The 11,201-nt window shown below is 49.9% G+C and overlaps 1 protein-coding gene across 1 annotated transcript in view; it reads left to right on the forward strand.

The window, feature by feature from the left end:
• The window catches only part of LOC131506777 (L-gulonolactone oxidase), a 34,678-nt gene extending 24,958 nt beyond the window's left edge, over positions 1 to 9,720 (forward strand). The window contains exons 7-12 of the mRNA XM_058720750.1: positions 68 to 175; positions 1,016 to 1,092; positions 6,428 to 6,577; positions 7,435 to 7,599; positions 8,095 to 8,185; positions 8,959 to 9,720. Of these exons, the coding sequence (XP_058576733.1) occupies positions 68 to 175; positions 1,016 to 1,092; positions 6,428 to 6,577; positions 7,435 to 7,599; positions 8,095 to 8,185; positions 8,959 to 9,087 (720 nt within the window). The 3' untranslated portion in view covers positions 9,088 to 9,720. The remainder of the gene's footprint in view (positions 1 to 67; positions 176 to 1,015; positions 1,093 to 6,427; positions 6,578 to 7,434; positions 7,600 to 8,094; positions 8,186 to 8,958) is intronic.
• Positions 9,721 to 11,201: the final 1,481 nt, after the last annotated feature.

Below are 11,201 nucleotides of genomic sequence, written 5' to 3' on the forward strand. Positions count from 1 at the left end.
TTCCAGTACTTTCCTGCCATCAGCCTGGACCCACGCCGTCTTTCCCTTTGCCTTCTGCCGAGGTCAGGTTCTCGACAACCTGGACAGCCACCTGAAGAAATCCGAATACTTCCGCTTCCTCTGGTTCCCGCACAGCGAGAATGTCAGCGTCATCTACCAGGACCACACCAACAAGGTAGTGACAGCATCATTCCCGTCCTCATGCACAGCCTGCAGAACCCAGGGTGGCTGACCTTTGTCCTTGTCCCAGGTGGTCAGTGAGGTGTGAGAGGGAAAACGAAGGTGGGCATCACTGAGTGTGAGGACAGAAGCAGGCGAGGCGGCAGGGTAGAAGGAGGAAGGAGAGTTGGCCCAGTAAAGGTCTAATGTGACCACAGGTAGGGATGTGCAGGAGTGAGGTCAGGGGACAGCCTAGATGCGGGAGAGGGGAGCAGAGGTGTGGGGAGGCCAGGATAGGATGAGGTAGAGTACCAGGCAGCTGGGCTATCCCTCAGACCACCTCCACCTTCCCTCCAACGCCCCTGTCTTGCCCACCCCCACCTGGACAGGTGAGGAAAGCAACAGTTTTGTCTCTCCTCCATGTCCTTAGCCAACGAGCTACTTCTCAGCAGAAAAACACAAAACCATCACCTAGGATGAACATAGATGGGCCACGTCAGGCAAAAGCGATGACACTTACTGTGTGTTACAGGGCTGGCATGGGGTTTGTAAATGGTGATCGCTGGACACCTGCCTCCGGGGCTCAGAAGGGGAGGGACAGATGCACATCGTCATCTTGTGCAAAATAAAAACATACCTAAAGACATAAATATGCAGGAAACGAAAGGGGTGGGGCATGCAAATTGGCTGGGTCACCAAGAAGTGAGGCTTTCGATTGTCCTGGCAGGTGGGTCACCCCCTCTACACACACATGCAGCCACTCTTGGACACATCTCCCTGTAGGGGGACACTATGATAATAGGTCAGAAAGCAGCTGAGCTCTGGCCCTGAACTGATTACAGATTCTTCTCCCCAGCCCCCCTCCTCTTCAGCCAACTGGTTTTGGGACTATGCCATTGGATTCTATTTACTGGAGTTCCTGCTCTGGATCAGGTAGGAATGCAAGGTACCTTCTTCCAGCATCTGCCATGTGCTGTTGAGGATGCGGTCCACCAAAAGAATAACACCCTGGCCTTTATGCATGTAAATTAGGGTCTAGGGCAGTGAATTTTCAACCCTGCCTACACATTCAAATCACCTGGGGAGCTTTTTATAAAATGCCAGTGCCCGCGTCCCACTCTTTGGCCCCCAAGTGATGTAAATCTCATAATGTCCTGTTTTCTACCCCCTTCCCAGCCTGACATCTAGGCTTATGCTCAGACTCCATGTCTGCTGGTAGATACGTAACTCTCAGTGATGGGGAAGGTTTCATGGGTTCTTGAATGGTAACTTTATATCCAGCCAAGACATGGAATGACATGATATAAAAATTTTTTGAAATGTTTTATACATACAAAATAATATAGAAAACATATTAAAATATAAAGAATAACGTGGGGTGACTGGGTAGCTCAGTCAGCTGAGTGTCTGACTTGATTTCGGCTCAGGTCATGGTCCCAGGGTCGTGGGATCAAGCCCTATATTGGGCTCTGTGCTGAGTGTGGAGCTTGCCTAAGATTCTCTCTCTCTCTCTCTCTCTCTCTCTCTCTCTCTCTCCCTCTGCCCCTCTCCCTCTGCCCCTCTCCCCCACTCACTCTTTCTCTCTCTCTCTTAAAAAAAAAAAAAAAAGAGTAATGTAATAAGCATCCACGTGGTTACCACCACACCAGCTTAAGAAATGAAACAACATGAGTACAATTGGAATGGTCTTTATGTTACAATTTTTTTAACTTTTATTCATTTTTGAGAGACAGAGAGTACAGAGTATGAGCGGGGAAGGGGCAGAGAGAGAGGGAAACACAGTATCTGAAGTAGGCTCCAGGCTCTGAGCTGGCAGCACAGAGCCCGACACGGGGTTCGAACCCACGAACTGCGAGATCATGACCTGAGCCAAAGTCAGACACTCAACCGACTAAGCCACCCAGGCACCCCAGGAATGGACTTATGAAGTCCCAGACCATACTCTCCAAGGGGTAACCAAGAAGTAATCACTACCCTGAACTTTATGTTTATCACTCCCTTGCTTTTATTTATATTTTAGTTTTATGAATCCTGAAATCAGAAATTTGTAATTCAGCTTCGATAGTGATAATTATCCATGTTGATATGGATAGCTGTGATGAATAATGATTAGTCATTTTTCACTGTATGCATTTATCACAATGCGTTTATCCATATTCTTTTTTTTTTAATCCATATTCCTAATAATGGGTATTTGGGTTATTTCCAAGATTTTTTTTCATTTTTCTTTTCTTTTCCTTTCTTTTCTTCTTTCTTTCTTTCTTTCTTTCTTTCTTTCTTTCTTTCTTTCTTTCTTTCTTTCTTTTGCCATTACAAACCAAATTGCTGTGAGGATTCTCAACCACTGCTCCTGATGCTTTTTTTTTTTTTTTTTTTTTTTTTTTTTGTCTTGAGTATACTCATGAGTGGAATTCCTGGGTCATCGAGCATGAGTATCTTCAGGCTTATCAGATCAAATTTTTCTCCCAAGTGGCTATACCCAGTGACCTCACCACACACTGTAAGATTCTCTGTGCCCCACAAGCTGGTCGAGATCGAAATTTTACATTTTCATGTGACGTGTATTAAATAGTATCTCACTGTGGTTTTTAATTCTTATTTCCATGCTTACCTTTAAGGTTGTGTGGTTTTTTAGTATATTGATCCTTTAGATTTCTCTTCTATGAAGCACCTGTTCATGTATTTTGCTCTTTTTAAAAATTGGGTGGGTATTTTTTTCTTATTGTGCTGTAGGGTTCTATGTATATATTTTGAGCACTCTGTTTCTGGGCTGCAATACCTCCCTGTTTGTTCTGTCTTTCACTTTTATGGCTTTTAAAAAAATGTTAGTGTTAGATGTATTTAATGTTAGTATAGTGAAATTTAGCTGTTTGTTGTTTTACCTTTGGGACGGTGTCTTCATAAGAAATCCTTGCCTACTGAAAGGGCATAAGAGCCCATCAAAGGTGGCACTGATGACAGGACCTGGGAAACTAGCTGGAGTTCTTGTCGGTCCTGGACGTGGCTGAGACCTTTGGCACCTGGCATCGGGTCTCCTCAGGGTAGGGGAGCTACAGGTGCACGGATGGGACTCACATTGGAGTGACTAACTGCCTGGAAGGTGTTAGGAGAGAGAAACTCAACACAGGACTTAATGCATCTGGGCAGGCAAAGGACAAGGAGGAAGCCGGCCTGGGGACCACGATCCAGCAGATTATGGGTGAGAGTGAGAGTGGAAAATGCCCCACCAGGCTTTCCCTCTAGCTTCTATCACAGCCTCTCGGCAGCTTTATGTGCGTGTGCCTGTGGAGCCCGATCCCAGTGAGCGTGCAAATAAATTGGGCTCTAAATCACCGCTGCCACTTCCTGGCCCGAGTGGGTGCTCTGTGAGAGCTCCACAGCCTCTGAGTTCAGCCCGTGGGGCTTTGGCTTAGCTGCTTCTGGAAACCGTATCCACCCAGACTCATCCCCGCAGCTCTGGGGTGCACGCTCAGCCGTGTGCCGGAGGTGCGGGAATGAATGGTGAATAACAGATTGTACTTGGTGGTTTAACGGCTACTTCACAGTAAGACTCACTGTGTCCCTGCAAGGTCAGGAACCCTGCCTGTCCTGTCACACTTGATCCCCAGTGCCCCAAGCAATGCCTGGCACCTAGAGGAGGCCCCTAGATATTTGTGTAAGAAATGCCACATTAAAGGCTTGGTGCCTGTCTTTGAGGAGTTTAGTAGTGGTCCACTGTGGGAGTGATGACGGTGGCCATAGCTGACCAGGACAGAAAGGCAGGCTGTCGGTTGGGAACAGGTCCCTGGGGGTGACCCAGGGCCTAGGCCAAGCTCAGCTCCTGTGGTTAGAACAGCCCTACTCCTGGGGGCCAGTGGAAGCCCCACCACAGCCAGCTGGCCTCTAAGACGCCAGAGAGCATCTGCCTTGAGACAGACGGCATCCGTCTCCTACCCCGCCCCTGAAGCAAGTACCCATGTACCCTTTCTGAGTCCCCGGAAACTCGGCAGCTTGGGGCCATGGAAAGAGCATGAGTTTTGGACTCAAGGGGCCCTGGACTCTGATCCATACCTTCACTTCCCTGCTGTGTGACTCTGGGTAAATCGCTCAGCCTCTCTGAGCTGTGGTTTGCAAGTACATAAAGTAGAGCCGCTAGCAACAATTGGGTTGTTGACTAGACATCACTTCCCTCCCTTCTCACAAAGGCTCCTGGTGCCCACACTACGTGGCAAGATGCAAGGGTCTGGGTCTGCTGTTCTCTGTAACCCCCATGAGGTGCTCTGAGCACCTGGAAAGGATTTTTGACAGACAATGAGGCGGCCGGGATGAGACCAGGGACAGGCCTCTGGGGAGCGTGGCTCTAACAAGAGGCTACCCGCCGGGAGGGAGAAGTCAAACTAAGCCTCGTTACCAGGAGTCTTGAGTGACTCCAGGAGAGGCACACGCTACAGCTGGCATGATTAGAGCCAGTTCAGCTCCCAGGACCCCGAGCTGGCAGGAGCTGGGTTCGTGAGTGGGATGACTGGACAGGCCCCTATAACCAGCCTCGGGGCTGATGTCCTCTTCAGGTGCGTCTCTAAAAGAATTGAAAGCAGGGTCTCTCTCTCTCTCTCTCTCTCTGGTTTTTGTTTTTTTGTTTTGTTTTGTTTTCTTTTGTTTTTAGACAAAATGTGAGCAACAGCAAGAGAGGGGTAGAGGGAGAGAAAGAGAATCCCAAGCAGGCTCCACGCTCAGTGCAGAGTCTGACATGAGGCTCGATCCCTTGACCCTGGGATCATGACCTGAGCAGAAACCGGGAGTCAGACACTCACCTGGCTGAGCCACCCAGGTGCCCCATGAAAGCAGGGTCTTAATGGCGGCCCTCTTGCACTGTTGGCGGGAATGCAAACGGTGCAGTCACTCTGGAAAACAGTGTGGAGGTTCCTCACAAAATTAAAAATAGACCTACCCTAGGACCCAGCAATAGCACTGCTAGGAATTTACCCAAGGGCTACAGGAGTGCTGATGCATAGGGGCACTTGTACCCCAATGTTTACAGCAGCACTCTCAACAATAGCCAAATTATGGAAAGAGCCTAAATGTCCATCAACTGATGAACGGATAAAGAAATCGTGGTTTATATATACAATGGAATACTACTTGGCAATGAGAAAGAATGAAATCTGGCCATTTGTAGCAACGTGGATGGAACTGGAGGGTGTGATGCTAAGTGAAATAAGTCAGGCAGAGAAAGATACCATATGTTTTCACTCTTATGTGGATCCTGAGAAACTTAACAGAAGACCATGAGGGAGGGGAAGGGGGAAAAAAAGTTACAGAGAGGGAAGGAGGCAAACCATAAGAGACTCTTAAAAACTGAGAACAAACTGAGGGTTGACGGGGGGGGTGGGAGGGCAGGGAAAGTGGGTGCTGGGCACAGAGGAGGACACCTGTTGGGATGAGCACTGGGTGTTGTATGGAAACCAATTTGACAATAAATTATATTGAATATATAAAAAAAAGCAGGGTCTTAAAGACATTTTTACACACCCATGTTCACAGCAGCATTATTCTTAATAGCCAAAAGGTGGAGGCAAACCCAAGTGTCCAGTGCAGGAGTGGATAAACCAAATGAGGTCTACACTTATAATGGCATCTTACTTGGCCTTAAAAAGGAAGGAAATTCTGGCACAGGTTACAACATGGATGAACCTTAAGGCCATTATGCTAAGTGACATAAGCCAGTCACAAAAGGCAAATACTGTATGATTCCACTTACGTGAGGCCCCCAGAGCAGTCACATTTATAGAGACAGATAGTAGAATCGGGGTCGCCAGGGGCTGGCAGGGGGAGCAGGGGAATTGGGGACTTGTTTACTGGGGACAGAGTTTTGCTTTGTGAGATTCTGGGGATTCCTTGCACAACAATGTGAATATACGTAACACTTAGTGCTAAACCTCGTACTTAAAAATGGCTAAGACGGCAAATTTAATGTTAGGCAATTTTTTTTACCACAATTAAGAAGGAAAAAACCCCAAACACTGAAAACCAGCTAGCCCTCACTAGGAGGGTAGTGGCATGCATGGGGGCGATCCAGAAGTGGCTTCTGGAAGTGTTGGGAGGGTGATTTGGAATGCTATCTGCATCCCCAGGAAGGTTTCCAAGCCGCAGGTAAGCGGGAGTGGCAGAGGTTTGGACGGAACCTCCCCCCCTCCCCCCGCCCTGCCACAAGGTTTGTAAGCACACAGGCGGCACTCACTAAATGCTGGATTGTGTGATTACTGACATCCCTCTGCCCTGCCCCCTCCAGTTCCTTCCTGCCAGGCCTCGTGGGCTGGATCAATCGCTTCTTCTTCTGGCTCCTGTTCACGAGGAAGAGGGAAAGCAGCAACCTCAGCCACGAGATCTTCACCTATGAGTGCCGCTTCAAGCAGCACGTCCAGGACTGGGCCATCCCCAGGTAGGGGCCGCGCCGGCTGGGCTGCAGGGGGGGTGGTCAGTGTCCAAGGGACCCCCTTCAAGGGTGCCCCACGCAGCCCTGATGCGTACTCTGCCAACCAGGCTCCTGGTCCTACCTATCCATTATGAGTAGGGGGCAAACTGGAGGCTGAGTCCCCTTCCGGCACCCTTGTGCCAAGCTGTTCTACCTCTGCGGGGACAGCAACCCGGAGGTGGGTCACGGCAGGCTCGGGCGCGGAGTGTGGGGCTTCCTGCCCGGCTTCTTGTTGCTCTGGAGAGCTGTCCCCTACATTCAGTCCCTCGAGGGGCAGCGCCCACCTAGCATGCCAGGGGCTGGGACTCTGCCTTGGGCGGCAGCCCAGGTAAGAACCTAGGTGAGGTCTGTAGCCCCAGCTTTCTCTCTGAATGGTCCCCTCTCTGTCTCTCTCCAGGAACAGGGGGGAAGCGGTGCCCAGGGCTTAGGCGAGACCTCTGTTACAGTGTTCAAGGGCTGGGGCACCACTCTCCCAGCGGGAATATTAGAACACGCGCAAGTGTTGCAATCAGACTGATTTTACTCTGTCAGAAAAGGAAGAGGCCAGGGGTGTGGGGCAGCTGGGGCCGGACACCTGAGAGGAGCCCCTGACTGGGTGGGGGGCTCAGGGCAGGACCAGGAGCAGGAGGCAGTTCTCCAGCAGAGACACTCACAGGCTCCATTTCCACGCGGAGGACTTTGAGAGCAACTGCTAAGCGTGGGCCTCCTAGAAGCCGGGAGCCCCCCGTTCCTGGGGGAGGGGGGCAGGCATGCAGAGCCTCGTGTGATGGCTCCCAGAGGCCCTTTCCCGAGGCCCGGGTTCTGCCCCCCTGGGCTGCGTGCAGAGAGAAGACCAAGGAGGCACTGCTGGAACTGAAGGCCGTGCTGGAGACCCACCCCAAGATGGTGGCCCACTTTCCCGTGGAGGTGCGCTTCACCCGGGGGGATGATATCCTGCTGAGCCCCTGCTTCCAGAGGGACAGCTGCTACATGAACATCATCATGTACAGGTGACTGGCTCGCTGGGAGTGGTGGGGCTGGGGGAGGCAGCCCCTCAGCTGAGAAAGACCCTCCTTCAAGGCCAGTTCAGATGCTGCCCTCTCTAGCGAGACTTCCTTGATCCTGGCAGCAGAAAATAGTCTCTCTTCCTTGCGTTCCTACAACTCCCACTTCCTCCCCGTAGTACTACAATAATTCATATTAATCAATAGGTAACGTTCATGTGAATAGCCACCCTTTGTGAGATGGATGTCATGCAACGGCAATTGCATGCCGTCTCATGTGCCTACCCTAGTTGATGGTTCTGACAGCCTGAAATGCTGTGTTGAGAAGGATTCTGAAGCCGGGTTTAAGTTAAGCAGAGAAGGGGGCCCCTGGGTGGCTCAGTCAGTTAAGCACCTGACTCTTGATTTCGGCTCAGGTCGTGATCTCATGGTTCGTGAGTTTGAGCCCTGTGTTGGGCTCAGGGCAGGGCCAGGGCCTTACCTCCTTCTGCTCCCCACCAGGCCCTATGGCAAGGACATACCACGGCTGGACTACTGGCTGGCCTACGAGACCATCATGAAGAAGGTCGGGGGCAGGCCCCACTGGGCCAAGGTAAGATTTGCCAGGGAGTGGCTCACAGGGCCATCAGCCTGGCAGCTGCTGTGAGCTTGGGGCCCACCAGAGGGCGCCTCTCTTCCCTGTTCGTCTGCCTGACCAAGGCTCAGAAGTTGGGATCCAAGGGCTAAGCAAGTCACAGGAAGGAAGCTGACCCGGGCCCAGCTTCCCCCAACATTCATGTTCCAATAGCTCAGTGATTGTACTCCATGAAGTCTCCCTGAGAGTTTTCAGAGAAATTTCTCATCTCTCATTTTTTTCGATTCTCATGGAAACCTCTGTGAGAAGAGTAAGGCAGGAGTCAGTGAGCCTCTTTAACAGATAGGGAAACTGAGAGTCTTCAGAAGTGATGGGACTTACTAGTTAGCAATAAAATTGGGGGCAGAGCCCTCTCCACTGTCACGCTGTGGGGTGGTAAAGGGAATCCAGAGTTTAATGTTAATGCTGTAACACCTTCCGTCTTTACCTTCCAAGAACTTCCTCTCTTCTGTTTGGGTCTTTACATTATGTGTGTACTTGCATGCATGCTTGTGTGTGCAAGCATATGTGTGCACACATACACATGCATGTGTAGGTATGGGTACATGCATTTTGTATGCATGCACGCATGTGCGGTTAAGTGGATACATGTGTGCGCATTCACGCGTGTGTGTGCCTGGGGGTGGGAGGGTCACGTGTGCAGGCATACAGACACAAGGCTGCCTGTTTGCAGCCCCACTGAAACGTCAGCTCTAGGGAACAAGGTCTGTTGTGTCTGGTTGCTTCCACAGGCCCACAACTGTACCCGGAAGGACTTTGAGAAAATGTATCCAGCCTTTACAAAGTTCTGTGCCATCCGAGAAAAGCTGGACCCTACTGGGATGTTCCTGAATGCGTATCTGGAGAAGGTGTTCTACTGAAGCAGAAACAGAATAAATTGAGCGAACCCCATCCCATCCCTCAGGTCCACCTCCAGGAGGTTGAAGGCTCAATGTCCCCACTGGCCCGATGGGGAGCAGACCTCTTTCCGCGGGCCCTCTGCCACGGCACCCACAGCTGCTCCCACCCACAGCCGTGAGCCTGGATCTAGGCAGGGCTCCCCACTCTCTTCCTTCCTTTATCCCTGCAACAACCCCATGCAAGGAAGAGCACGCAAATCTCTACATCTCCTTGCGGCAGCCCTCTTCCCCGAACCTACAGTCACCACATTCTTTCCCAGGAAATAGAGAAACCCTGAAATGTTATGTTTCTTGAAGAGGGCAGGCCTTCGGTCATTCACAGCTTCCACCTGCCGGCTAGTTGTCTGTGACTCCAGGGCCCCCGTTAACGTGTGTCTGGGCACAGCAGTCCTGTGTACTGTGTCCTGCCTCCTGTCACCCTTGAGGGTTTTTCAGATGCCCAGGTGCGTGCCCACCTGCCCTGGGACTGCCCTCTCCCAGTTTCTCCCCGTCCCCCTGACCTCCCATCGCCTGACCTTCAAGCATGGCTGCTTCAGGGGATGTTTGGGGAGTGGGACTCTCCTTGCCTTCTTTTAAATAAAGACCAAGAATTGATTCACTCTCTGCGCCCTCCTCTTCATCTCCAGGTAACAGGAGGCTCCCTAATTTCCTGGCTTCCCTCCAGAGCTCATGGGTCTTGAGCCTGCCTGGAAAATGTCCTTCCCATTCCTTTTGCAAACTTAGTTTCAACTTGCCTCTGACCTACCACACTTTGTGATCATTCTTTTGTGAGCATTCATGGAACATCCAGTAGGTGTCAGGTGCTTGGGGGGATTAAGAGAACATTAAGACAGGTTTCTGACCTCAAGAAACTTATATGCTAATCTCCTATCTCATAAAAGGATAATATCCATGGTATGTGAGGAGCTCTTAACAACTCAACAACAACAACAACAACAGATGTATGAATAGGCAAAGGACTTGAGTCGACTTTTCCCCAAAGAAGATATCCAGATGGCCAGTAAGCACATGAAAAGATGTTCCGCATCACTAATCATTAAGGAAGTGCAAATAAAACCTCAATGAGATATCACCACACCCATTAGGGTCACTGTTGTTAAAACAAACAAACAGGGGCGCCTGGGTGGCGCAGTCGGTTAAGCGTCCGACTTCAGCCAGGTCACGATCTCGCGGTCCGTGAGTTTGAGCCCCGCGTCAGGCTCTGGGCTGATGGCTCGGAGCCTGGAGCCTGTTTCCGATTCTGTGTCTCCCTCTCTCTGCACCTCCCCTGTTCATGCTCTGTCTCTCTCTGTCCCAAAAATAAATAAAAAACGTTGAAAAAAATTTAAAAAAAAAAAAATAAAACAAACAAACAAAACCAAAAAAACCTCCAAAAAATAACAAGTGTTGGCAAGGAGGTGGAGAAAGTGAAACTGTTGCACATTGTTGGTAGGAATGTAACATGGTGCGTCCATTCTGGAAAACAGTATGGTGGGACCTCAAAAAACTAAACATAGAATTACCATATGATCCCGCAATTCCACTTACGGGTATATGCCCAGGACTGAAAGTTGGGCCTTGAAGAGGTATTTGTATACAATGTTCATAGCAGCATTATCCACAATTGTCTAAAGGTGGAAACAACACAACTGCCCCTAGATGAATGAAGGAATGAGTGTGTAACATACATGCAATGGAATATTGCTCAGCCTGGAAAAGGAAGGAAACTTTGACCTATGCTATGTGGGTGAACCCTGAGGGCATCGTGCTAAATGAAATACACCAGCCACAAAGAGAAACACCGTATGATTCCACTTAGATGGTACCTAGAGTAGTCAACTTCATAGAGACAGAAAGTAAAATGGTGGTTGCCAGGGGCTGGGGGAGAGAGAACAAGGAGTTAATATTTAATGGGGACAGAGTTTCAGTTCCAGACCATTAAAAAGTCTGGATGCTGGTGCTGGGTGCATGACAATGGGGATGTGCTTGATAATGCGACTGAACTGTAGACTTAATAATAAAACAATAACACAAAATGGTAAACTTTATGTGCTATATTTCTTATTCCAGAAACAATGAAGAAATTTATATTCTAG

The sequence above is a fragment of the Neofelis nebulosa genome, chromosome 3 (assembly GCF_028018385.1).
Source record: "Neofelis nebulosa isolate mNeoNeb1 chromosome 3, mNeoNeb1.pri, whole genome shotgun sequence".
Lineage (NCBI taxonomy): Eukaryota > Metazoa > Chordata > Mammalia > Carnivora > Felidae > Neofelis > Neofelis nebulosa.